General features: G+C 45.2%; 1 protein-coding gene across 1 annotated transcript in view; it reads left to right on the top strand.

Moving 5' to 3' along the window:
• LOC310672564 (unconventional myosin-XVB-like) overlaps window positions 1-23,102 on the top strand; it is a 67,400-nt gene that overhangs the window by 32,875 nt on the left and 11,423 nt on the right. The window contains exons 22-42 of the mRNA XM_083429987.1: window positions 17-117; window positions 539-886; window positions 1,821-1,917; window positions 3,259-3,366; window positions 3,631-3,754; window positions 4,968-5,049; window positions 5,814-6,036; window positions 7,449-7,564; window positions 8,171-8,230; window positions 8,458-8,533; window positions 9,265-9,383; window positions 11,207-11,325; window positions 12,298-12,439; window positions 12,575-12,686; window positions 13,463-13,635; window positions 14,018-14,130; window positions 17,842-17,905; window positions 18,575-18,647; window positions 18,944-19,020; window positions 20,318-20,394; window positions 22,504-22,631. Coding sequence (XP_083286113.1) covers window positions 17-117; window positions 539-886; window positions 1,821-1,917; window positions 3,259-3,366; window positions 3,631-3,754; window positions 4,968-5,049; window positions 5,814-6,036; window positions 7,449-7,564; window positions 8,171-8,230; window positions 8,458-8,533; window positions 9,265-9,383; window positions 11,207-11,325; window positions 12,298-12,439; window positions 12,575-12,686; window positions 13,463-13,635; window positions 14,018-14,130; window positions 17,842-17,905; window positions 18,575-18,647; window positions 18,944-19,020; window positions 20,318-20,394; window positions 22,504-22,631 — 2,532 coding nt within the window. The remainder of the gene's footprint in view (window positions 1-16; window positions 118-538; window positions 887-1,820; window positions 1,918-3,258; window positions 3,367-3,630; window positions 3,755-4,967; window positions 5,050-5,813; window positions 6,037-7,448; window positions 7,565-8,170; window positions 8,231-8,457; window positions 8,534-9,264; window positions 9,384-11,206; window positions 11,326-12,297; window positions 12,440-12,574; window positions 12,687-13,462; window positions 13,636-14,017; window positions 14,131-17,841; window positions 17,906-18,574; window positions 18,648-18,943; window positions 19,021-20,317; window positions 20,395-22,503; window positions 22,632-23,102) is intronic.

Genomic DNA, 23,102 nt, shown 5'->3' with positions numbered 1-23,102 from the left:
TCTTTCTCTCACTCAGCTATGGCTATGCCTCAGCCTCAGCCCATTATGCCATCAGTGGATCCAAACCAGATAGCTGCACAGCAACAAGCCTTCATCAACCAGCAGGCCATGCTCATGGTAAGTGAAAGGGTTAAGAACAATGGGCAATGAGCAAGTGAGTACAAGGAGCTTTGGAAACATAACTATGCTGTTGCCTTTTGCCATGAATCACGTCTCACTTGCCAGTCGCCTGCTAAAATGTTTATTATGCACCACAATTGTCTGGTTGTTAGGTTTTTAATTCTTCTTTCAAATGTTGTTTTTGTGTTCCTAACTGTTTTTAATTATTTTATGTATAAATCGCCTTGGGATGGCGGTTTAGAAGTCAGTTAATGAATTAACTGTAATAACAAACAAACATATAAGTGGTCTCAGTAGCTTCATCCCTTCTCTTTCCTCCAATATATATCTACTAGTCTCAAAATCCCCCGGGCTAAAAGCCTGAAACTGCCATGTTGATCAGGCCAAAGCTCCTGAAAAATTGGATTTCATGTTTCAGGCTCAGCAGATGACCCTTCAAGCCATGACAATCTCCCAGCAGCAGCAAAAGGAGCAACAGCGCCAGCAAAAAGACAAGTCTCCTGAGCTTTCAAGGCCAAGACGGACATCACCACAAAGGAGGTCGCCTGAATTTTCAAGGCGAAGTCGAGCATCAGAACAGGAGCGATCGCCTGAATCTTCAAGGCCGAGGCGAGTGTCACCACGGGAACGGTCACCAGAATCTTCAAGGCCAAGGCGACTGTCTCCTCCTCCACATCTGCCAGCTCCAGCTGCTAAACCCAAGAGCCTCAAAAGCACCACCAAGCAAGATGCATCAGTGCCTGATCTACAAGAATCTCCATCACCGGTACTGGGTGTCCAGCAAGTATTCCTCTGTAGAAATGCCCGCACGACTTCTGCATCATAGCGTGGTTTCTGCAAAACCAAACCTTAAAGCATTGGTCTTCCAGATGTTACTGATTTGCAACTCCCATCACCCCCAGCAAGCAAGGCTAGTTGCCTGGGATGATGGGAGTTGTATACAGCAACATCTGGGAGTTGTAGTTCAGCAACAAAGGTTCCCCACACCTGACTCTAAAGAGAGAAAGAGCTGAACTCTGGCCATCCTGCTTTATGGTTTTATGCTCCCGTTGCTCGGTCCTTGCTCCTGCCAACCTAGCAGTTCGAAAGCACGTCAATGTGCAAGTAGATAAATAGGTACTGCTCTGGCGGGAAGGTAAACGGCGTTTCCGTTCACTGCTCTGGTTCACCAGAAGTGGCTTAGTCATGCTGGCCACATGACCCGGAAGATGTACCTTGGCCAATAAAGCAAGATGAGCGCCGCAACCCCAGAGTCGGCCTCGACTGGACCTAATGGTCAGGGGTCCCTTTACCTTTAGTATTAGCTTGTTAGAACTCAGATCTGATTCTCACAAACAGCAGATAACATTCTAAACCTGTGTCCAAGTGGGGGCTCACATGACTGAATGCTACTCAATACAAAAAGAGGTTCCCTCCATATAGAAAAGATGCAAAGGTGAAAGCCAGAATTCTTTCCCTGACATCTAGTTTTGTTGGGGTTTTCCTTTAAAAAACCTTAATGGGTGAGCTCCCACCTGCAGCTTGCAGCGTTAAAGCCCAGGCACGGGTTTCTCTTAAACTAGCTTTGAGTTGGGCATGACTGAACTGCCACAAAATGCTATATATGGGGTGGGGAGATGGCTCCTCGTTTTTTCAGACATCCCTGACTAGGATCAGTCAGTGAGGCCTAACTGAGGAACATATTGGGTTATGTGTTCTAGATCCCCCTCCTCCACGGTAACCAGTCCTTAGACATCAGAGAGGACCCCATCTCTCGAGAGTCATTCCAGAAGAAAGTTGAGTTCTTCCAGAAAATGGGTGAGCCACTTCATGCAGTTGCCCTGGGCTTCATCCCAGACGGGGCATCATTCCATTTTTACACATCAGTATATTTTCATGCTCCACACTAATACAAATTACTATAATTATTAACTGCTTTGTGGTACTAATTCATTCCTGAGGGAAGTGCCAGTGTTTTGTAAGAATTCTTGGGGAATAAACATTCTTTTGAGTTCTGCCAAGGAAAAAATAAGTATCTCTAGGTGAATGGGAGGCAAGATGAGGAACCTCTATTGACAGGTCAGTCTTGTGCTTCCATGGCTCAACTGTTTGGGTTGAGGATGAAAATGCCCCCCCCCCGGTAAATCCTACTAGGAACATTTCTTCACCACCATCTTTAGCAGCCTTCCTCAACCTTTTGCCCTGTGGATATTGTCCCATCTGCCCCAGCCAGCATGGCCAGAAGTCAGGGATAATGGGAACTGTAGTCCAAAACACTTGCAAACACCAGGTTAAGGAAGGTTGATCTATATCCGTGTGTAGTTTACTAAACTCTCACCTAAGGTATGACACGTTTTATGTCCCTTCTGCTGTGCTTGTGGCACACTATCACTGAAAATAAAGAAATACAGTGGTACCTCGGGTTACAGACGCTTCAGGTTACAGAAACTTCAGGTTACAGACTCTGCTAACCCAGAAATAGTACCTCGGGTTAAGAACTTTGCTTCAGGGTGAGAACAGAAATCCTGCTCTGGCGGCGTGGCAGCACCAGTAGGCCCCATTGGCTAAAGTGGTACCTCAGGTTAAGAACAGTTTCAGGTTAAGAACGGACCTCCAGAACGAATTAAGTTCTTAACCCGAGGTACCACTGTACAGTTGTACCTTGGTTTTGGAACAGCTTAGTTTCTGAATGTTTTGGCTCCAGAATGCCGCAAACCCAGAAGTGAGTGTTTCGATTTGCCAACGTTCTTTTGGAACCCAAATGTCTGACCTTCCGCAGCTTCCGATTGGTGGCACGAGCTTCCTGCAGCCAATCAGAAGCCGTGCTTTGGTTTCCGAACCTTTTGGAAGTCGAACGGACTTCCAGAATGGATTCCATTCCGACTTCCAAGGTCCGACTGTAAAAAACATTAAAGGAGGATGCACAGTCAGTTTAGGGAGAAGGGGTGTTTTGGGGAACATCCTAAGGGCCAGGCAGAGAAGCCAGGAGGGGCTCATTGAGTCCCCAGGCCTGATGTAGGCTGATCTGCTAATATGGGGCTGATTTACAAGTTCCTTCCAACCAACAGTGGTTTGTATTTGGTATTCTAACTGGACTGATGCTGCCAGTCCAGGTTTAAGAAATTGTTGGTGCTTGATTGCCCCTGCTTCTCCACACAGGGCAGCAGAAAAGTCATGTGAAGAAAGCATCTCCTTCTCCAAAGAGGTGGACACCTCCAAATAAACCATCATCAGAAGACCAAGAGACTAGCCCACAACCAAATTCAGGTAAGTTGTGGTCATGAATATAGTCTTCGCAGAGCCTTTTCATTCCTTGCTGGCTGCCTCACTTGCCCATTCTAGCTTCAGTAATGGAGATGGATTGCAGCTAAATAAGGAAGTAGCAAAATACTTATGCATGAGATTGGGAAGGCGCTACGTAGAAAGAGCTAGCCAGGGGTAGAGAAGTGTGTAAGGTAGAAACAAGGCAAAATCTTTTTGCTTATTTAGAAAACAAGCGCGCACACCTTTTCTCTTAATCCTCTGCTGCAGGTTTGCCACACTCTACACAGACAGAAAATGACCAACATTCTCAACCAACCCAGGAGATACGGAGGATCATCAAAACTCACAAGTCTCAGCCTGTCCCACCACCAAAACCCATCATCCCACTCAGGTGAGGAATGGATCTGAGCCTGGTCACGGAATTAAAACTCCTTTTAGATATTTGTGCCTGCAGAAGCTTCCATGGTTGCCCCCGTGCCAATCAGAGAACATCTAAAGGTTTGGTGGGTTGCCACAATGTTGGGCTTGTCCACATGTCACATTAAGGCCATAGCTAATGCCAACCGCTGTTAACATTATCCTTCGTTTATGAAGCTTGGTTAAAGAGGAAGTACGATCGGATTAACCTTGGTTTGTTATGCCGCAGCTGAGTTTATCTGAGTTAATCTCAGTGCCACCCAGTGGCGTGCGGTGAAATTTTTTGTAGGAGAACAATTAGGGCATGGGTAGGCAAACTAAGGCCAGGGGCCAGATCCAGCCCAATCGCCTTCTAAATCCGGCCCGCGGACGGTCCAGGAATCAGTGTGCTTTTACGTGAGTAGAATTTGTCCTTTTATTTAAAATGCGCCTCTGGGTTATTTATGGGGCATAGGAATTCGTTCATTATTTCCCCCCCAAAATATAGTCTGGCCCCCCAAAAGGTCTGAGGACTGGCCCCCTGCTGAAAAAGTTTGCTGACCCCTGAGTTAGGGCCAGAGGAGCCAGCTTGCAAGGTTGATGGGGGAGGGGATGTTGTGTGTGTGAGCATCATGCCCCCTCCCTGTCGCCGCATTGCACCTCCCTCCCTAAGCCAGGCAGAAGCTTCCCAGGCTTTGGAAGGAGGCACCAGGCATTAATACCATAATTTACCATGAACATTTAGGAGACTAGCCTAATCCCTCAAGTACACTGACCACACACCATTGGTGCACCTTCTCCGTGACTCCAACTTGTTATCAGAGACCTTTGTGGCCCCCTTTCCCTGGCAATGCCTCACTGTGCCAGTGGCATCACTAGCCTGCTTGCTATTATTGGCTGGTTAGACAGGCGCAGTGGGCCCAGCGAGGCCAATGCGGTTAGCTGCTTCGCAAACCGTGAACTTCCCAAGGGGCTGGACGTTGCCTGTGCACGAACCATCTTGTCATAGCAACCTAACATGGGCAGAACTCTCTAGCTGTTCTTTGGCCAACATGGGAGGAACGGCAGAGTTGTCCAATTGCATTTGTAAGAGACTGTCTGAAGAAGGGTCTCTGAGGACAGGCGTTTTGTTGACTTTTACTGTTGGCCCATGCAGCTAACTCCACCAGAGCTGGTTTTAAGTTTCCCCCCTCCTATTTGACTTACAGAAACGTCTCTAAACCTTTCGTGAAGAAGAATGACCCAAAGGAGGAAGCTCTGGCAAAGCTGGGGATTGTGGGACACTCACAGGTGAGTAATAGCTTGTAACTTCCAGATGGTTTCTGTTGTGACACACCTAGAAAAACCAATGTGGTCAGCGGCCAAAGTCCTGTTGGGATTCTCCAATTAGCTGTCAGGGTGGCAATAAAAATGAGAGAAATCCATATAAGCCACTACATGTTCCTTAGAGAGAAAAATTAGGATACGAATAGGACAAGTAACAAACAAAATATATATATATATACCAAGTGTGACTGGATATCAGAAGGCTCCAGACTTTTATCGATACAGACTTGCTGTACTACCATCACCCCTCTGTCTGCACCTCTGCTTTTGGAGCAGCCCCATGAGAGCCATCTGGTTGAAGCTTATTTGGGTTTTAGAAAGATGCTTGAGATTGAAATGAGGAAAGTATCACAATTTTCGTTAAGAACCATTCACCACTAACTCTGATCCCGATGTCCTTGGAAGGCAAACCTTTGTTGATTTACAATGCAATAAGCTCACTTTGGGGGTAACTTCCCTGCCACACCCAAGTCACCTGGAGTCTTGTTACTGATATGGTTACTTTAACCCTCCAGTCCAGGCCTGCTGGGGTGGGTTATCCAGAGAATTAGTGACACGGATGCCTCTTGTCTCCTGCAGTTTACGAGATTACTGCCAGAAAGCTTTCCTAAGTGGGTTAAATTAAGCAGTTTGTTTGCTCTTCAGCCTTCCATGTTGCTACTCTAGGACTGCAGGTGTGACCTGTGGCCATGTTTAAAACACTTCTCTGCCTTGCTTTTTCTTTACAGCTGTCCTCTGCATCACCAGAGGGGAGCCCCCAAGCATCTCCTCCTCCACTGCCACCACCTGGCAAGTTGTCCAGCTCCATCAAAGAAAAGCAGCTGCCCCTCATGAACCTATTTGCTCGGCCGCCACCAATCTCCCCTCCTAACCCGGAGGTTCCTCCTCCCCCCATGCAACCTCCACCAGCCCTTCCTTCGGACTACGCTTCAGAAGAAACTGGCATGAGAGGTATGTGGAGGAGCTTAGACTCTGCAGCCTTGACTTTGCAATTAGTGAGTTGATCTTCTCATCCCCTGTGCCTGCTGATTATCTGTGGCTCATCTTTAGGGTGCAGAGCTATGTGCTCACTATCCATTCAAAGCACATTTCCTGTCCTCAAAGAATCCCGGGCACTGTGATTTATTATTAAGTGTTGCTGGAAATCGTAATTCCGTGAAGGTTAAACTGCAGTTCCCAAGAATTCTCTGGTGGAAGGGATGTGACTCGAATGTGTTTTAAATGTATGTACAGTGGTACCTCGGGTTACAAACACTTCGGGTTACAGACTCTGCTAACCTGGAAGTAGTACCTCAGGTTAAGAACTCTACCTCAAGATGAGAACAGAAATCACGCAGCGGCAGCGGGAGGCCCCATTAGCTAAAGTGGTACCTCAGGTTAAGAACGGTTTCAGGTTAAGAACGGACCTCTGGAACGAATTTAGTTCGTAACCAGAGGTACCACTGTAGTGTGTATGCACTTTGGGGCAGCCTTCCCTGCATCTGATGGGAGTTGTAGTCATAGCATCTGCAGGGCCACCAGGTTGCGGAAGACTGGTATGGGCCACAATTCAAAGTGCTGGTCATTATCGATAAGAGGCCTGTTAGAAATAATGTCTTCTTCCACATGCCTCTGCCAAAGCCCTTCTTTTCATCACAAAGACCGCCATTTTTATTATTGTGTGTATCATTATTCTTTATAAAACCCTTAATAAAAATTATTATCCGAGGCCATTGTGTGAGTCTCTCGACACCTGAAGTTAGGCAGGTGAAGACCAAGGAGAGTTTTCTCAGTGCCCAACATATGAATCGTTTTCCCCTGAGAAGCTGACATGACATCTACCTTGATATCAATTTGACATCAGGCAGTGGTTCCAATTTGGACTTTTAGCTGGTCTTAAATGTCTTCTTCAGGATATTGCTGACTTTGCTTACTCTGTGGCTTTAGCTTATGTGTATTGTTATTTTATTCAGTTTCTTGTGTTCGTTTTTATTATTTTAAATAGTACACAGCCTGGGGAGCCTTGTAATGTAGGGCAGTTTAGAAATTCACCCAACCAGCAAAAACACTTCCCTTTTAGTAAGTTGTTGTTTTAGAAAGCTTTTTACCTACCTTATGGATACGGTAGGCTATAAATCTGAACAATTCAACAAATCTACAACAATATTTACTGAAACCCCTAAAAGGGGAGTTAGGTGAATGATGCTTTCTTATTTTGGGGAGAACATGACTGTGGATAGTGAAGATCTTGGCAATACCACAATATATTGATTTGTAAGCCCCTTTGAGGGCCGCTTTGGTGGAAAAGTGACATATAAACGGTGAAGCAACCATAATAATAATAATAAAATCCCTTCTTCTGACATGCCTTTTGTTACACTTAGACTCAGCTCAGACAGTGGTGGAAGACGGCGGGATCAGAACCCAGCTCTTAGGACACTCTGCTAGTGTTACTTTCTCCTATGCCAACCCTACTTGGAAGCTCTTCCTACGCAAAGAGGTATGTCAAGGTCCATTGCATCCCAGTGCTGTTTTCTGGAAGTGGGAGAACCAGCCAATCCGGCTTTGCCGTGTACATCTGCGATGGGAGCATCTCACAAGAGCTGGGAATCCTGGTCATGTGACCTGTCACGGACACTGCTCTGCTTTGTCCTGCTTTTCAAATTGAGCTGGAACCATCTCAGTGTGTTCCCTCGTTCTAGGAAGTGCAACAAAACAAGTGTTGTGGTAAAGACATGCGATGGCACGGCCTCATGGTCTCTCCCACCGTGATAAATTCTGCAGGACCACAAGGCCACAAGGGGCAGATATAAATCCACACACTGTGATAGGGATTGATTTGGATTCTCTATGTCATGTTTGCATGCCTTGCCCTGAGGAAGACAGGAGATGAAGAGCAAGAATAGGACTCCTCACTCTTCCTATGCCAAGTGTGTTGGGTGGGCGAGTTGTGTAAAGAATTGGCTGTTCTTCTTCTTTGAACTTCAGTCAAAACTGTGTCCTTCAAAAATGAACTCACACCAGTGCACTGGATCACTGGTTGGCTTGGATGGTGAGAGAAATGGTTGCATATTTTGAAGACAGCTTTGTGTTTGTTTCCCAACAGGTTTTTTACCCCAAGGAAAACTTCAGTCATCCTTATTGCTTAAATTTGTTATGTGACCAGGTGAGCAGCAGCGGGGGAGGGGTGGGAGTGGGAACTCACTTTCCTTCTTCTTGGTCCATTAACACCTGAACATTTCTTTCTTTCCCCTTTTTCCTCTCCTTGGGTTTTTGTGGCTTCTTAAATCCACGCACCTGCTTTCTGCTTTGAGCTTCAAAGCTCTTGGACTGACGTTTCCAGTAAGACGTATGTGAGTCTAATCAAAGTCTATCTTCTTTGCTCCCTCTCAGATCATGACAGACACTTATTCAGAGTCATGCATTCGGATCTCCAAAGAGGAGAGGCGTAAGATGAAAGACCTGTTGGGTAAGCAGCCCCCTCTCCAACCACTCAACCCTAACCCATGCCCCATATATCTTGGGGACATACAGTTTCTTCCTGGAATTAAAAAGGCTTCTTGGATGCATCTGCCACAGGCTGTGCATTAGGGATGTGTGGACTGTCATGTGCATATCCTGTCTTATAGCACACTTTGTGCTGCCTCGGTATTTTATTAACTTATCAAACAACCACCTAAGATTCCTCTTCGTTCCACAAGTGTGATTCAACAGATGTTAGAGTTGCCTCTACATTTTTGCAGATAATAGTATTATATTACCTGTTCTTCACTCTAAAGTCCCAGGGTGAGTTACAACCATTCAATGCAACATTTAAACAGGTTAAAAAAAAAGTTTTTACTGATTTTCGCGGATAACAGAGGTACATATAACGTCTTTGTCTTCAGTTTCATTTGGTCTGAGACATTACTGTCATAGCAATTGTGAGGTTTGGTGGCGGGGGGTGGGGAGAGTTGAGAGAAAGAAGGTGGGGTGGTGATCTTGCTATCAGAATATCAGATTCCTGCTTCTAGAATTTTGCTTTCCTTGCTTGAAATGTTTGGGGTTTGGTGCTGCTTAACTAAGGGGGCTGACTAAAGGTACGAGCCCATTTCTCCAGCAGAGTTAGCACAGCTTAACTCTGTTAAGACTACTAATGACAAATTTGAACCATTTCCTGTCTCTGCTGATGAAACGTTTTCCTTTCTGCATCCTTGCCAGTGGAGTTCCAGGTGGGCATGGATGCCAGCTCCATCCTAGATGATGGGATAAAGAAGAGGATTGTGGTAGCTGCTCGTGATAACTGGGCCAACTATTTCTCTCGCCTTTTCCCAGTTAAGGTAAGTCAGGCTAGCTGTTGCTTGAGGGACCTGGGACCTTGGTCTCCTGTAGTGGGGCAGGGCGGGGGGAGAGACTCTCTTGGGTTTTGCTTGCGAGTTGGGTGGGTGATTCATTTATGTGCCTCACCCTTTTATTAGCTACTACTCAACATTGGTGTTGACTCTGCCTAGGTCACCACATGGAATGTTTTAAACAGTTAAACTAACAACAACAACAACAAAAACTTTTATTTATACCCTGCCCTCCCCAGCCAAAGTCGGGCTCAGGGCGGCTAACATCAGATATATAACATTAGTATAAAATCAAACAATAATTAAATCACCTCCTAAAAACAGGTCAAAATCAAATTAAAGTCTAATTAGATGGCTTTACGCAGGGTTAGGGTTGGGAACAGTAAGTGCTCATCAGCCCAACTGTGAAGCCACAAGCTTCAAGTTAAAGCTCATCCCATCCGTTACCTGATTGTATGGTGTCTTAGGCAAGCCATGATCCCCTCAGTGTCCTATCTTCAGTTGGGGGCAAGGGTTGGAGATGGAGTAAGAAAATAGTACCTCACAGGGCTAATGTCATAAGGAAATACAGTGGTACCTCGGGTTACGTACTTAATTCGTTCCGGAGGACTGTTCTTAACCTGAAACTGTTCTTAACCTGAAGCACCACTTTAGCTAATGGGGCCTCCTGCTGCCGCCGCGCCGCCAGAGCACGATTTCTGTTCTCATCCTGAAGCAAAGTTCTTAACCCGAGGTACTATTTCTGGGTTAGTGGAGTCTGTAACCTGAAGCGTATGCAACCCGAGGTACCACTGTAATTTATGTGACTCAGAATGCTTGAAATGCTCTGCATATATACAAGGTGGTACTATTCAAGCAGGCCTAACACATCCTCAAAGCCAAACCAAATGCATTCAGAATAATCCAGTGTGTGTGTGTGTGTGTGTGTGAGAGAGAGAGAGAGAGAGAGAGAGAGAGAGAGAGAGAAACTTGTTGTACCTGAACAACTTAATGCTGCAGTTGGGAGGTTGCATATTTGAAAGCTGGCCAATGTGCGTATTGAGAGGGGGAGACTCCCTGCACTTAGGAAATGACCTCATTGGCGAGGAGATACTGTCATGTTGCCCTTTCCCTGGTGAATAAGTTCTCCAGCCCAGTTTAATCAACAGCTAGTTGAGTGGCAATAACTTTTCTGCTCAGCATTTCACGCTGCTCTGCTTCCTTATCGAGGAACATAGAAAGCTGCCTTAGTGGTTGCTCAAGCTATATATATATCTGCCGAGCCCAGTGTACTGATTAGTGGCAGATCTCCAGGGTCTCAAGCAGAGAAGGGCCTTTTCCAGCACCCACTTCCAGTATTCTTTTCTTACATGTGAACTGCCGTGGGTTGAACATGAGGCTATCTGCTTGCACTCCACCACTGGAATCATGAAGGCCGGCAGCTGTTAGGTGTGGAGTGTTAAGCATGTTAAGTTGTCTGGGCCATACCTCCACCCACCGCAGCGTGCCAATGCTATTCACACAAAGTGACGTGACCTGGTTTAAATGAGACATAGGACACCTGGAACACACCACACAGATATATTTTCCTTATACGCCTCCCCCTATGTTTAAATAAGGTTTCCCCCCTTCGCAGTCTCTGTTTCATTACGCTTAAGCATAATGGCTTCTCTCTCCATCCATCCATCTCGCTTGGTCTGGCCCCCAATGGACACATCTCAGAGTTGGTTGCCCTGCAAGATTTTCTGACGCTTCTTGCTATCTCTGCACTAAAGGTGCCCCTCAGGCCACCACAAGACATTCTGCCAGTCTTTTCCTCCTCTTTATTAAAGGGAGAAAACGGGAGTGATGTTCAGATTCTGGGTGTTTCTCACCGGGGGCTCAGGCTGCTGAAGAGAGCAAAAGCGGCTAGCTTCAATGCTGAGCAGCTGAAAACCCTTTGCAGCTACAGGTAAGAGGCAATAAAATCCAGCTTTAAGGAGATGGTGGTGGGTTCTGGGTTCATGAGGCTGCTGAGAAGCTGCAACAAGTTGACCCAAACCTGATCACTTTGTGGACGAATGCATAATATAGATCTAAGAAGTTGGCAGCATGTTGGAACGTATCCAGAATTATTAAAATTTGTATACTGCCCTATACCTGTAGATCTCAGGGCGGTTCACAAAATGGCACAGCTCTGTGGGGAAATCTCTTTGGGTGAGTTTTGATGGAACACAAGTTCCCAGTAGGATTCAGAACATGTGTTGCTCTTTATGGCTATAGCAAAACATCTCTCCCCTTCCTTTGGTATGCCCACTTCCCTTTGTGCTGTTAGATTGTAAGTCTGTGGTCAGGGCCTGTCTTGCGTACATTAACTCCCGTGCAGCACCTGACATCTTTGGTACAGTTATATCTTCTGATTCTCTCTCACAAGATCAACTGATTCCCCCTTTCCATGGCATTTATGTACCAGTCTTAACAATATTTATCCTAGGGCAGTTTACTATGCATATTAATAAAGCAAAAACAAGAATAAGAGATGCAGCAAAACAATTAAAATCAGTAATCAAAGAATACATTTAGTGTGTAAATTGAAAATATGAAACATGGCTTGGTTCAGTTGCTTGATTCATCTGGAGTTATTAACTCTGCACACTGTGGTCTGTATTGGGTGAATGGGTTTGTGTGGGAGTCATGGAGGGATGATCTAAGCAAGGGAATGGGGCAGGGTGGCCTTTCCCTCTTCTTTCCCTGTTCTTTGCATCTTCTCTCCTTGCCCATGTCTTGGCACCTTTTCTGCTTGCTATTATTTGTGCACCAACCTTGGATTTCTTTCGAGCAGCATCAAGGCAAGGAAGGTCCCAGGGGCCTTAGCGAGGTGCAGCCACTGAACTTAGCCAGGTATAAAGGCCAGCTACGGACCACATTCTCTGGGTTTTTTCAGTTATTCAGATGTGCTGTCCTTAGAGCTGACGGACCGTAATACCCTTCAGTTCTCTCTGAAGGATGAGCAGCTCATCCTTCACTCTCGAAAGGCTCGGCAGATTAAGACCATGGTGGAGCTCTTCCTGCTTGAACTGAAAAAGGTGAGAGAAAGCGCCTTCGAAACACCTTTGCTCTTTGCTTAAGAAAAGTACAGGACTCACTGCCACCACCTCCAGAATAACCACACCTCCTTAATTGTGCTATTCCTTCCTCTCTCCGCTCCTCCCCACCAAAAGGACTCCAACTACGTCATAGCTTTGCGCAGCTATGTAACAGATGACAAGAGCCTCTTGAGCTTGAAGAAAGGAGACTTCATCCAACTACTGCGCATGGAGGGACTGGAGCCAGGTGAGCGGGTCTGGCCGTGAAAGACCACGCTACTGTTCAAATGTTCCTTCCATATTTCCAGGTCTTTAGCAACTTGCATGCCTGCTACAGACATAGCAGCATAGTGCTTGGTCGGTTAAAACATCCCAATACAAATGATTTGAGCAGGGAGTGTACTGCACTTAACCAGTTGCTCAATCTTGCTCTTAAGGATCAAGCTCCAAGGAATTCTGGCCTTCCCATTTGCAGCCAGAGTGAGCTGTGCACAGCATGGATTGGCTAATCCCTGTGATACCGTCTCCATTCTGCTTCAGAGAAGTTTTTCATAAAATTATCGTAGGTTTGGTTGTTTTCAAAAGGAGGTTAGAAGCCAGCATTCACTTGAATGACTCTGCAATGCTGTGCTTAAAAAAAACCTAAAACTTCCCAAAAAAGGCAGACAGTCTTCTAATTTTTTCCCCTGAAAGCGCCAGACAGTGGAGGTGGGGGGGTGGAGAAAACAAGACAACTGATTGAATCCAGAGTATTGATTGTAAAAAACAGAAGAAAGGAAAAGGAAGCCAGAATTGTCCTGCTGATACAAAATTCAATTACTGGGTGCTTTTATTTTATTTATGTTCACCTGTGTGCATCCATTCATAACAATATATTAAACATATGTGTGAAATGCAGGGTTTCATAAAAAAAATACAGGCTCGGAAGCAACTTAGCTAGAAGCTGGGTATAGAAAGGGAAGCTTCATAAGCAGCCCCGTCCGCAAATGTCCAGATGTGAATTTCAGCCTCTTTTCCCCACAGGCTGGCAGTTTGGCTCCGTCGGAGGTCGCTCTGGCCTTTTCCCTTCCAGCATGGTGCAGCCGGTGGCAGCTCCCACTTACCACAGTTTCCATCCAAACCGTACAAACCGGCAGGAGGCCGTCAGGAAGAGCCTAAGGAGAGAAACACAGCTGGAGAGAAACATTAGCAAGGAGGTGAGGCAGGCTGTGAGGAGGAGGAGGAGGCGGCAGCAAATGATTCTACAGTTTATCTCATGGGTGGGGGGAAATGCTCTGGCAGGGAGTAGGGCCTGTGGATTTGAGAGGTCTGTGAGGAAATACAGAGCTCCAAAACAGTTCTGCAGTGGGAGAGAAAGGTTATTTGGGCATGTGTGTTTTTGCTGTTGGAAGCATATGTAGACTGCTGTTAATTATAATTATTTGCTTATAAAAATATTTATTTATGATTTGCTTAGTTATAAAATAATTACTTATGTACTGCTATTCATTTTTTAAAAATCAGAGCAGTTTTTCCAACAGTTATACATAAAACCTGAAGTGACATTTATATGAAGGTTTTCTCTCCCTGCCCCATCAGAACTTGACCTCCAGCCTGGAGTCAGAAGTCAATAGCACAACAGCCAGCACTCCTCCTTGCAACTATACTATGATGGAGTTTGCCGCAACACACTTCCAGGAAGCCCAGTCCGCGTGAGTAATATGTACCAGAGGTCCTTAATTATTGTGGGTGCTTCCAGATTGGTATTTGTTATGGGATGGTTGCTCCTCATGTCTGCAGCTTTTTCACAGTAGCTATACAACATGGTTGGCATCAAAACACTAACCAGTATTTCCCATCCCATTTAATTTTTTTTTTTTTTAAAAAAGATGGGATTGAAATATTTTAAACGAATAACACTCTGCTGACCTCCCCTCTCTCTATTTCCTTTATACAAGAGGTAGGGAACCTTCTTTCCTGCAAAGGACCTTTGACCAATGGGAAAAGTCAACTGGAGGTTGCAGCCAATAGCAGGCAGAGCTAAAGGCAATGGTGGGTGGGCTCCCAGCTGAAAGTGGGTGGGAAGAGGGCCAAAATTGAGTAGAATTTGCAGAAGACTGCAAGATGCTGTAGCTTTGCTGACTCTTTCTTTCAATCTGCCACTCCGTCTCTGAGGGCTGCCTGACATTAGGCTGCAGACCACAGGCTCCTTACCCCTCCAGCTTTATGCAATATTTTTTGTCCCACTTCCACATAGGAAGTTGTATGCAAAAGGGTTCCCAAGGAGGGCATGTCCTTTGGCAAGATCTTTGCCCCCACCCACCCCAAATTTCTTTGGGCTCAAATATTCTTCCTCTCCCCTCCTGCCAACCTTCTCTGTACCCACTTATTTTAGATTACTAATATTTCAGAATATGTAGGCATGTGGAACGGTTTGAGTTTGTAGTACAGTAAGCACATAACTTACGCAGGGGTTACACTCCAGGGATTGCTCCTAAAGCCAAAATCATAGAATTGTAGATTAAGAGTCTCATGCTCCTATACCTGGTGGTATAGGCCGGAATACAAATGTAATAAATAATAAAATAATAATAATGCTCTGCCGACTGAGCTATCCTAGGAGCAATTGTGCAAAGTCAAAACACATCGGGTGCAATGGCAGGTGGGATTGCCAAAGTCTTTTCCCCCTAGACTTCTGCCTCCTTTAAAAAAAAAATTAAAAGAGTTTTTCAAGCATGTAAAGCTGAATGCACACATTAAACACGTGTAAGTTGCGTGGTTACTGTATTGCCCTAGGGCTTTTGAAACAAGAAATGTACTGTTTCTAGTGATAGCACGCACACACAAGTGGAAAAACATTGATGAAACTTCAAAGGTAAGAATACTTCTAGAACCTTCTTTTTCACACAGATAACCCGAAGAAAGCTGAGGCTGCTCCTCTCCCTCTATATCACTACATGCTTTTTAAACCAACTTCATATCAAATTGGCAGCCGAACATTCACTTGTGTCTCTGGAGATATCCATGGAACAGCTACCATATCAGCAGTGAATATTATAACAGCCATAAATAATATCCTCTGAACACCCCTTCTGTACGAGAGCCACTCTTACATTTGGGTTTGGGAGCTGGACTACTTGGACAAGAGTTTGGAAGATAATGACTGCATTGCCCATTTGAGAATTCATTTGCTACGCTGTCAAAATGAACACAAAGAAGCTCCCATATGATGCTTTTCAGCTGATGGTATATAACCTCTCAACTCCCGTGAATACTTCCAAACTCTAACAAACACTTTTGGAAAGAATGTGGACAAATGGGCACCTACCTCCACCTTTGGTGGGAATGCCTTCCTTCAATACAATGATTTTGGAATGTCTGCCAGAACAGTTGCTCTCCAGGCAATGCTAATGAATTGTTTTGAACACAGTCATTCTGGCTGTTTGGATAAAGACTTCCATAAACAACCACATGACAACAAAATGATGACTAGTGAGGAAGTGGAAGCATGTCAGCAATAAGGTCGCCATCCATCCAGATTTTCCCGAACATATCCAGAATACTGCAGTCGGCAGCAGTGTCCAGGCGGAAATCGGGAAGAAAAAATCTGGGGAAATCCAGACTTATGGCAGCATATGCTGTTTTTGCCTGTTTCCCCACAAAAATAGCTTGAAAGCCCTAGTCAGCAACCTTCCCAGAAAAGTATATTGATAAGATATGGAAAATGCTGGCTATATGCTAAATTATCCATCTATTACTTCAGGTAGCAAGGAATCTCACTCAAAAGAAAAGTGCTATGACCCCATGGTTTCGTTTACGTTTCCTTTGCTGAGTCCATACTAGGCCGTGAGCACAATCCCTTAAAATACTAATGTGTATATTTAATTTGATGCATTCCGTAGAATTTATCATGCCACATCTTACTAGAATTCTCAACAAAATCCCAGGAATCGTGCAAATTCCTTCCTATTCAGTTTCTACTTCTTCGCTCCATTTTGTTCACTGAAATCCCTCTTGATGTGCTGTAATGATGTGCTGAATTTTTTGTGTGAGTTCAGTAAACCTAAATAAAATATAGCTTAAATTATTTTTCTTGGAATATAATCAGATTTTACAGATAGCATCTGATCTGCCTTTTGTATATTTCCACACACATGTCAATAAAATCATGTTTTAAAATTCTTCTAACTTTTCTAACTTGCCTGCATTTGTGTTACTATGATGAGGTGGTACCAAGATCTAAAGGAGTTGTGCTAAGATAGCATTACATTTTCTGATGACAAAATTTCCCTGGGTGGGACCTGTCTGACATTTTCTTTCATACCACTTCAAAGGAAAGTATGGGCATCATGGGATATTAAGAGGGGAGAAGTTCATCCACATGACTTGACATGTACCTCAAGTGTTGGGCAGACCAAGAGGAAAGGATTTAGAGTTACCGTACTTTGGAATTCCCCACTTCCAGGGCTGACGTTGATTAATTGATATGCATCTAAGTTATGCAACATCTACCCTCTTCCTAGAAAGGGCTCTCTTTTCTCTTCATGCCATCCATTTATTATTGTAGACTAGGGAACTGTGAAGTTTCCACCACAGCAAACAAAGAACCTTCAACTCACTCTTGTTGTTTTTTATCGTTGTTTCCCAGACCGCTGGTAGTCCATGGACTGCAGCTTATGAATCACTGCTGGAAACAGATAAAGCTGCTTTATACCATTTCAGGCTCTGTCCTTCTAACAAAAGACTGTCAATGCCTGGAGCAGGGAACCTCAGGCCTTGTGAGGGGGCAAGTTACTGGCCCTCCAGGACCAATTCTCAAGGCTCTCCCTGGGCCATACGCCTCTGCTTCACATCCCAAGTGTCTTTGCCTGGCTGAAATGTGTGGTTGAACTCAGAAAAATTGGATGAAGGATTCAGAGGGCTGTGTGTGTGTGTGTGTGTAGAACCTAGCCTGCTGTAAAATCTCCATTCATTGCTCCACCCACTTTTGCCTTCGGCCTCATCCACTAATGGCATGTGATGTTTAGGGAAGCTTTTAATGTTTAATAGGTTATTGTATTTTAGTGTTCTGTTGGAAGCCGCCCAGAGTGGCTGGGGAAACCCAGCCAGATGGGCGGGGTATAAATGATAAATTATTATTATTATTATTATTATTATTATTATTATTATTATTATGTGGCCCTTGGAAAGTTGCCCAAAAGGGAATGTGGCCCTCAGGCTGAAAAGGGTTCCCCACTTCTATATTCACCTGTTCCAGACCTTCAGGGTCACCTGATACCAAATAAATCTAGGAGATGCCAGGGATAGAACCTGCAACCCACTAAGTTAGACTGCAAAGCAGCTGGAGAGTAGGGCATATGTCAGACCAGATTCTTGAATGTTTTTTTCTCCTGGGTAAAACCCTAATCTTCTGTCTCTGCTAGGCTGGGATGGAAGGGGATGAGTGCTGAACAGAAGGACCCAGCTCTCATGGTTCAGCATACTAAGGTAAATAAGAGGGAGAGGGGGGTCATCTCTGGGTAGTTCCTTTATCACTTGGAATGTGGATAGTTGAAAGCTTGCCTTTTGGAAGTCAGTGCTGAAGTATCTGATGGTGCTTGTTACATGGGTCACCAGGCAGAGGGCCTTCTTGCTAGTGGCGCTGGCCCTGGGGAATGCCCTCCCATCAGAGATCAAGGAAATAAACAACTACAGTGGTACCTTGGCTTACAGATGCTTCAGGTTACAGACTCCGCTAACCCAGAAATAGTACCTCAGGTTAAGAACTTTGCTTCAGGATGAGAACAGAAATCGCATGGTGGCAGTGCAGCAGCAGCGGGAGGCCCCGTCAGCTAAAGTGGTGTCTCAGGTTAAGAACAGTTTCAGGTTGAGAACAGACCTCCGGAACGAATTAAGTTTTTAACCCAAGGTACCACTGTATCTGACTTTTAGAAGACATCTGAAGGCAGCCCTGTTTAGGGAAGTTTTTTGTGTTTGATGTTTTATCGTGTTTTTAATATTCTGTTGGGAGCCAACCAGAGTGGCTGGGATCGAAATAATAAATTATTATTAAGAGTGTGCACACTTCTACTAGACCCACTTGAACTTTGCACTGAGGGTGTCAGCTGTCTTCTTGGGCTTTGCCTCTTCTTGACTGCTTGTATTCTGACCTCACAGGAACCAATCAAAGAATCGCTCCTGTTCTACTCTGATGGCAAGATGAATGACCTGGCTACGAAAAATTTTCTGAGTAAGTGGTTTTTCCTTGTGCTAGGTAATGGGGGAGGTGGCAGTGGCTGTGTTTCCAGAGCTCTGGGATAGGTCTCATTTATGCGGTTCTGGCACCTGGGGAATGGCCTGAGAGCATTTCTGCTTCTCCCCTAATAGGAGAAACCATTATCCAGACATTTGACTTTTCCCTTGGTTTGTCAATATTGGCAGAAACGGAGGCTACAATTTTCTTAATTTCACTATTCCCAGTGCCTTTGTTTTCCTTTTCCAGTTCTGAAGTAGGAGCAGAGATTAACGCTAGCTCCTGTTTTGCAGCTCTGATGAGATTCATGGGAGACCAGCCAGGCCTCAAGAGCAAAGATGAGGTTGATTATGTCTATGAAATCCTCCAGGTTTGTGGCTCTTTTTATGGTGGGCTTGCATGGGTGATGGTGACCAGAATGGGCTAATGTTTGGGGAAGGGAAGATCACAATGTCTCCTAAGTGCTCGACTCCTATAAGGATGGGAAGTAAATAATCTATCGATAATGAGATTTTTATCCTGCCTTTCTGCTTCAAACAGGGAGACCCCTACATCATTAATTAAAAAACAACAACCCCTCAGAGATAAAGCAATTTAAAATACACAATATGGGAAGCCGAAACAGAACAGCATCAGGTAGCAAAGTAAAAAGTAAATAAAATAAGCTAATCAGGAAAGTGCCATTGCATTCAAGTCCTGCTTGTGGGCTTCACATAGGCATTTGGTTGAGCACTGAGAGAACAGGATGCTGGAATAGATGGGCCATTGGCCTGATCCAGCAAGCAATTTTTGATTATGTCTGGCCAAACACCTGCTGATGAAAGGGAAGGAAAAGCTGGAAGATACCACATGCAGGTGGGCGTTGGAGGGAGCTTTTAGATCAGGGGTCAGCAAACTTTTTCAGCCGTGGGCCGGTCCACTGTCCCTCAGATCTTGTGGGGGGCCAGACTAGATTTTGAAAAAAAATAACGAACAAATTCCTATGCCCCACAAATAACCCAGAGCTGCATTTTAAATAAAAGGACACATTCTACTCATGTAAAAACACACTGATTCCCAGACCGTCCGCGGGCCAGATTTAGAAGGCAATTGGGCCGGATTCGGCCCCTGGGCCTTAGTTTGCCTACCCATGTTTTAGATGCAACGTGCTTATTGAGCCAAATTATTTTATCTTTATTATTTTATCTGCTATCTTAAGTACAACCCAATCAAATCTTTAGACTCTAAACCGCTGCAAAATTATTCTGGTCATCGTCATCTTAGACCAGTCAAGCTAGAGGCATCTCCTGGGACAGTGAGTTCCACATCCTTTGCACTGCATCAGAGAAGGCCCTTTCGTCCTGTGTTCCTACCAACCACAACTTCATGGGACACACAGAACAGCCTCCTTCACTGACCTCAGTGGATGGGCGGGATTGCCTGGGAGGAGTTGGGTAATATTACCAACCCACTGATGGCTGCCTTGGGGGAAGAGGTGCCAAGTAGGGATCAGCTTGAGAAAGACAGGCCCTCATTAACCATCACCCCCCTCTGTTGACCCCTGCATTGCCCAATCCCATGTAAGATAATAAGTCAGGAAGCAGTACGGTGGTCTTCCTACTCTGTGTAAGTTACGGATGTTCCGAAATGTATCTGCTTTTCCTCTTATGCTTCTCTGCCTTGTACAGCTTTGCAAAGAGAAGGAGAATCTGTGTGACGAGGTTTACTGCCAGGTCATCAAGCAGATCACGCGGAACCCCAGTCAGTAAGTACCTCTGCATGTGTGTCTGTGTTAGAACAGAGGAGATGTAGGTGTTAATTTGAGTGAAAATTTCATCATTAGAAAATCAAGATCTTTTGGTGGATGGGTGGGAGTGAACCCTAATGATGCATTTTCTTACATTGATTTAACTGACTGTTGGCTCCAATCTGTTTAATTTTTTTGCCAAATTGGAATGGTGGAAGAAAAGCAGAGATCTGAGTAATGGATTACGGATGAGCTGCAGCGCTGAGGCTCTGGGCATGAACTGGGTGTTGGATTTTAAAGGAGTTGTTTATGTATATTGGAATCCTCACCATGCCTTTCTTCAAATAACCTCAATTTGGGGTCCTTGCCCCCCCCCCCACTTTCTCCTTACAACAGCCATGTGTAGTTAGTCAGTATGAGATATAGGGACTGGCCCAGGGTCTAAGCACCATAGCCTAGCACACTAGCTTCAAAAAGTAACAATAATGGAAATGTTCTAAACCAGAAGTGCAGGGAGTCATTTCCAAAAATTATCTGGTTTCTATACCTGTAGCAATACACTTGCAGAACTCCAGCTCTCATCAGCGTAAGTCAGGCATGTCCAAAGTCTGCTTCGGGTGCCTAATATGGCCTGCCAGTTGGTTTAATCCGGCCCCTGCAGCAGTTTATTTCCTGGGGTAAAATCCTAAAAAAAGCTCAACAACTCTTTGGTTGGCCCTCACGGCCCTTCACTTCATCAAATGTGGCCCTCTTTGAAAAAAGTTTGGACATCACTGGGCTAAGTCAACATGCCCAGCAACATCTGAAGAGCCCCCTTTTCATGGAAAAGTGTTGGTTTTCTCTGTAACCCTCTTTGGGCTTTTATTGGAAACAAGATCACAAATACTGAGGATTCTACAAATTCAGCACTAGCCTTCCAGGCTCCCAGACATTGCGGCCGCCCATTCAGCTGCACTACAGAAATGTCAGTGTTACATAGCTCTCATTTATGGCCTGTTATAAAACAGGACTGATCCCATTCATGTGAAGGGAGGAGTCAATGAGAGAGCAGTCTAGCCTCAGATATCAAGTTGGGACTATGGTATATCCTCCCATCCCTCTGCTGTCTTCCTCGCTGTCAATCATGGACTGTATTTTCATCTTCTGAGGACTGTAGCTGTGAGCTTGAATAAAGGGAATTGTAATGTTGAAGTCAGGGCTTAAATATATTTCTTTATTTATGAAACTGCAAACTGCCCTCCATTTGTAGACCTCAGGGTGGTTCACAAGTTAAAAAGACAAAATACACACTCAAAACAAAACAATAACCTCCCCATGTGTGGATACAGTGGCTTTTGTGCCTTCCATCTGCCTGCCTCACTGCCGTGAGGCTGTAATTGCCCCTTAGGATCTTTGTATTGAATCATAGCCTTTGAAAGTCAAGGACTTTAAAGTGAACTCTGTGCTGTAAACACCTGCGACTTCTTTGGAGCAGCTGCAGGGCTCATCTACTTCAGGCTCTTTGCTGTTCCTCAGGGAAGATGCATTTCTTATGAACTGAGCAGGTACATGGAGTACCTTAAAGGTAAAGGGACCCCTGACCATTAGGTCCAGTCGTGACCGACTCTGTGTTGCGGCACTCATCTTGCTTTATTGGCCGAGGGAGCCGGCGTACAGCTTCCGGGTCATGTGGCCAGCATGACTAAGCCGCTTCTGGCAAACCAGAGCAGCGCATGGAAACGCCGTTTACCTTCCCGCCAGAGCGGTACCTATTTATCACCTTGCACTTTGATGTGCTTTCAAACTGCTAGGTTGGCAGGAGCAGGGACCGAGCAATGGGAGCTCACTCCGTTGTGGGTATTCGAACCGCCGACCTTCTGATCGGAAAGTCCTAGGCTCTGTGGTTTAACCCACAGCGCCATCCGCGTCCCATATGGAGTACCTTAGACACACATAATCTGCCCCGCCCCCCACTCCTTGGAGCTTCTCATTTCCCCATCTTTCCCTTCCAACTTTTCTCTTTTCTCTCCCCCTCAGTCCTCCTTTCTTCCTGGATCCTTAGCAGCCCACCAGAAGTTGTCTTTTGTCTAATCCTGCTCTGTGCTTTGCCCAAGGGAACTATGTCCCATGTTTTTCTCTGTCCTACAGAGAGAGCTGTCTCCGTGGCTGGAGGCTCCTGGGCCTCTTGACTGGATACTTCCTCCCTTCCAGCATTTTGATGCCATATGCCACCAAATATTTGCAGCAGGCCAGCTCTGACCCCAGTTCCAGCACAGGTATTGTCTGCCTCCCACCCTTGGGGCCATATGTGCTGGCTTCATTCAGCACCAAGGGAAGCGTGAGGGAGAGCAAGAAGCGGCTCTTACTTCACTCCTGGAGTGGTGGTCTTGGGAGGGACTTTGCTGACTTTGAACTGAGGTCACACCACCTGCAGGATTCCATAATTCAACAAGATTCCATACATGTGGCTGTTGTCTACACAATGTCTCCTCAAGTTATGATAGCCAGGAACTCCGAACTCTGCTTCAGTAAATTATATAAGCAGTAGGCCCTAGCCCTTGAGGCTCCGCTGGTAGGGATATGAACATAAGAATAGTCTGTTGGATCAGGACAATGGACCATCTAGTAATCATAGTGGCCAACCAGATGCCTGTGGAAACCAGGGAGCAGAATATGAGCACAAGAACACTCTCCCTTCCTGTGGTTTCCAGCAACTGGTATTCGGAAGTATTATTAAATCCAACTGG

The sequence above is a fragment of the Podarcis tiliguerta genome, assembly GCF_965153285.1.
Source record: "Podarcis tiliguerta genome assembly, chromosome: 2".
Taxonomy (NCBI): domain Eukaryota; kingdom Metazoa; phylum Chordata; class Lepidosauria; order Squamata; family Lacertidae; genus Podarcis; species Podarcis tiliguerta.
The sequence above is the reverse complement of the archived record's forward strand: the minus strand, read 5'-3'. Positions and strand labels throughout refer to the sequence as shown.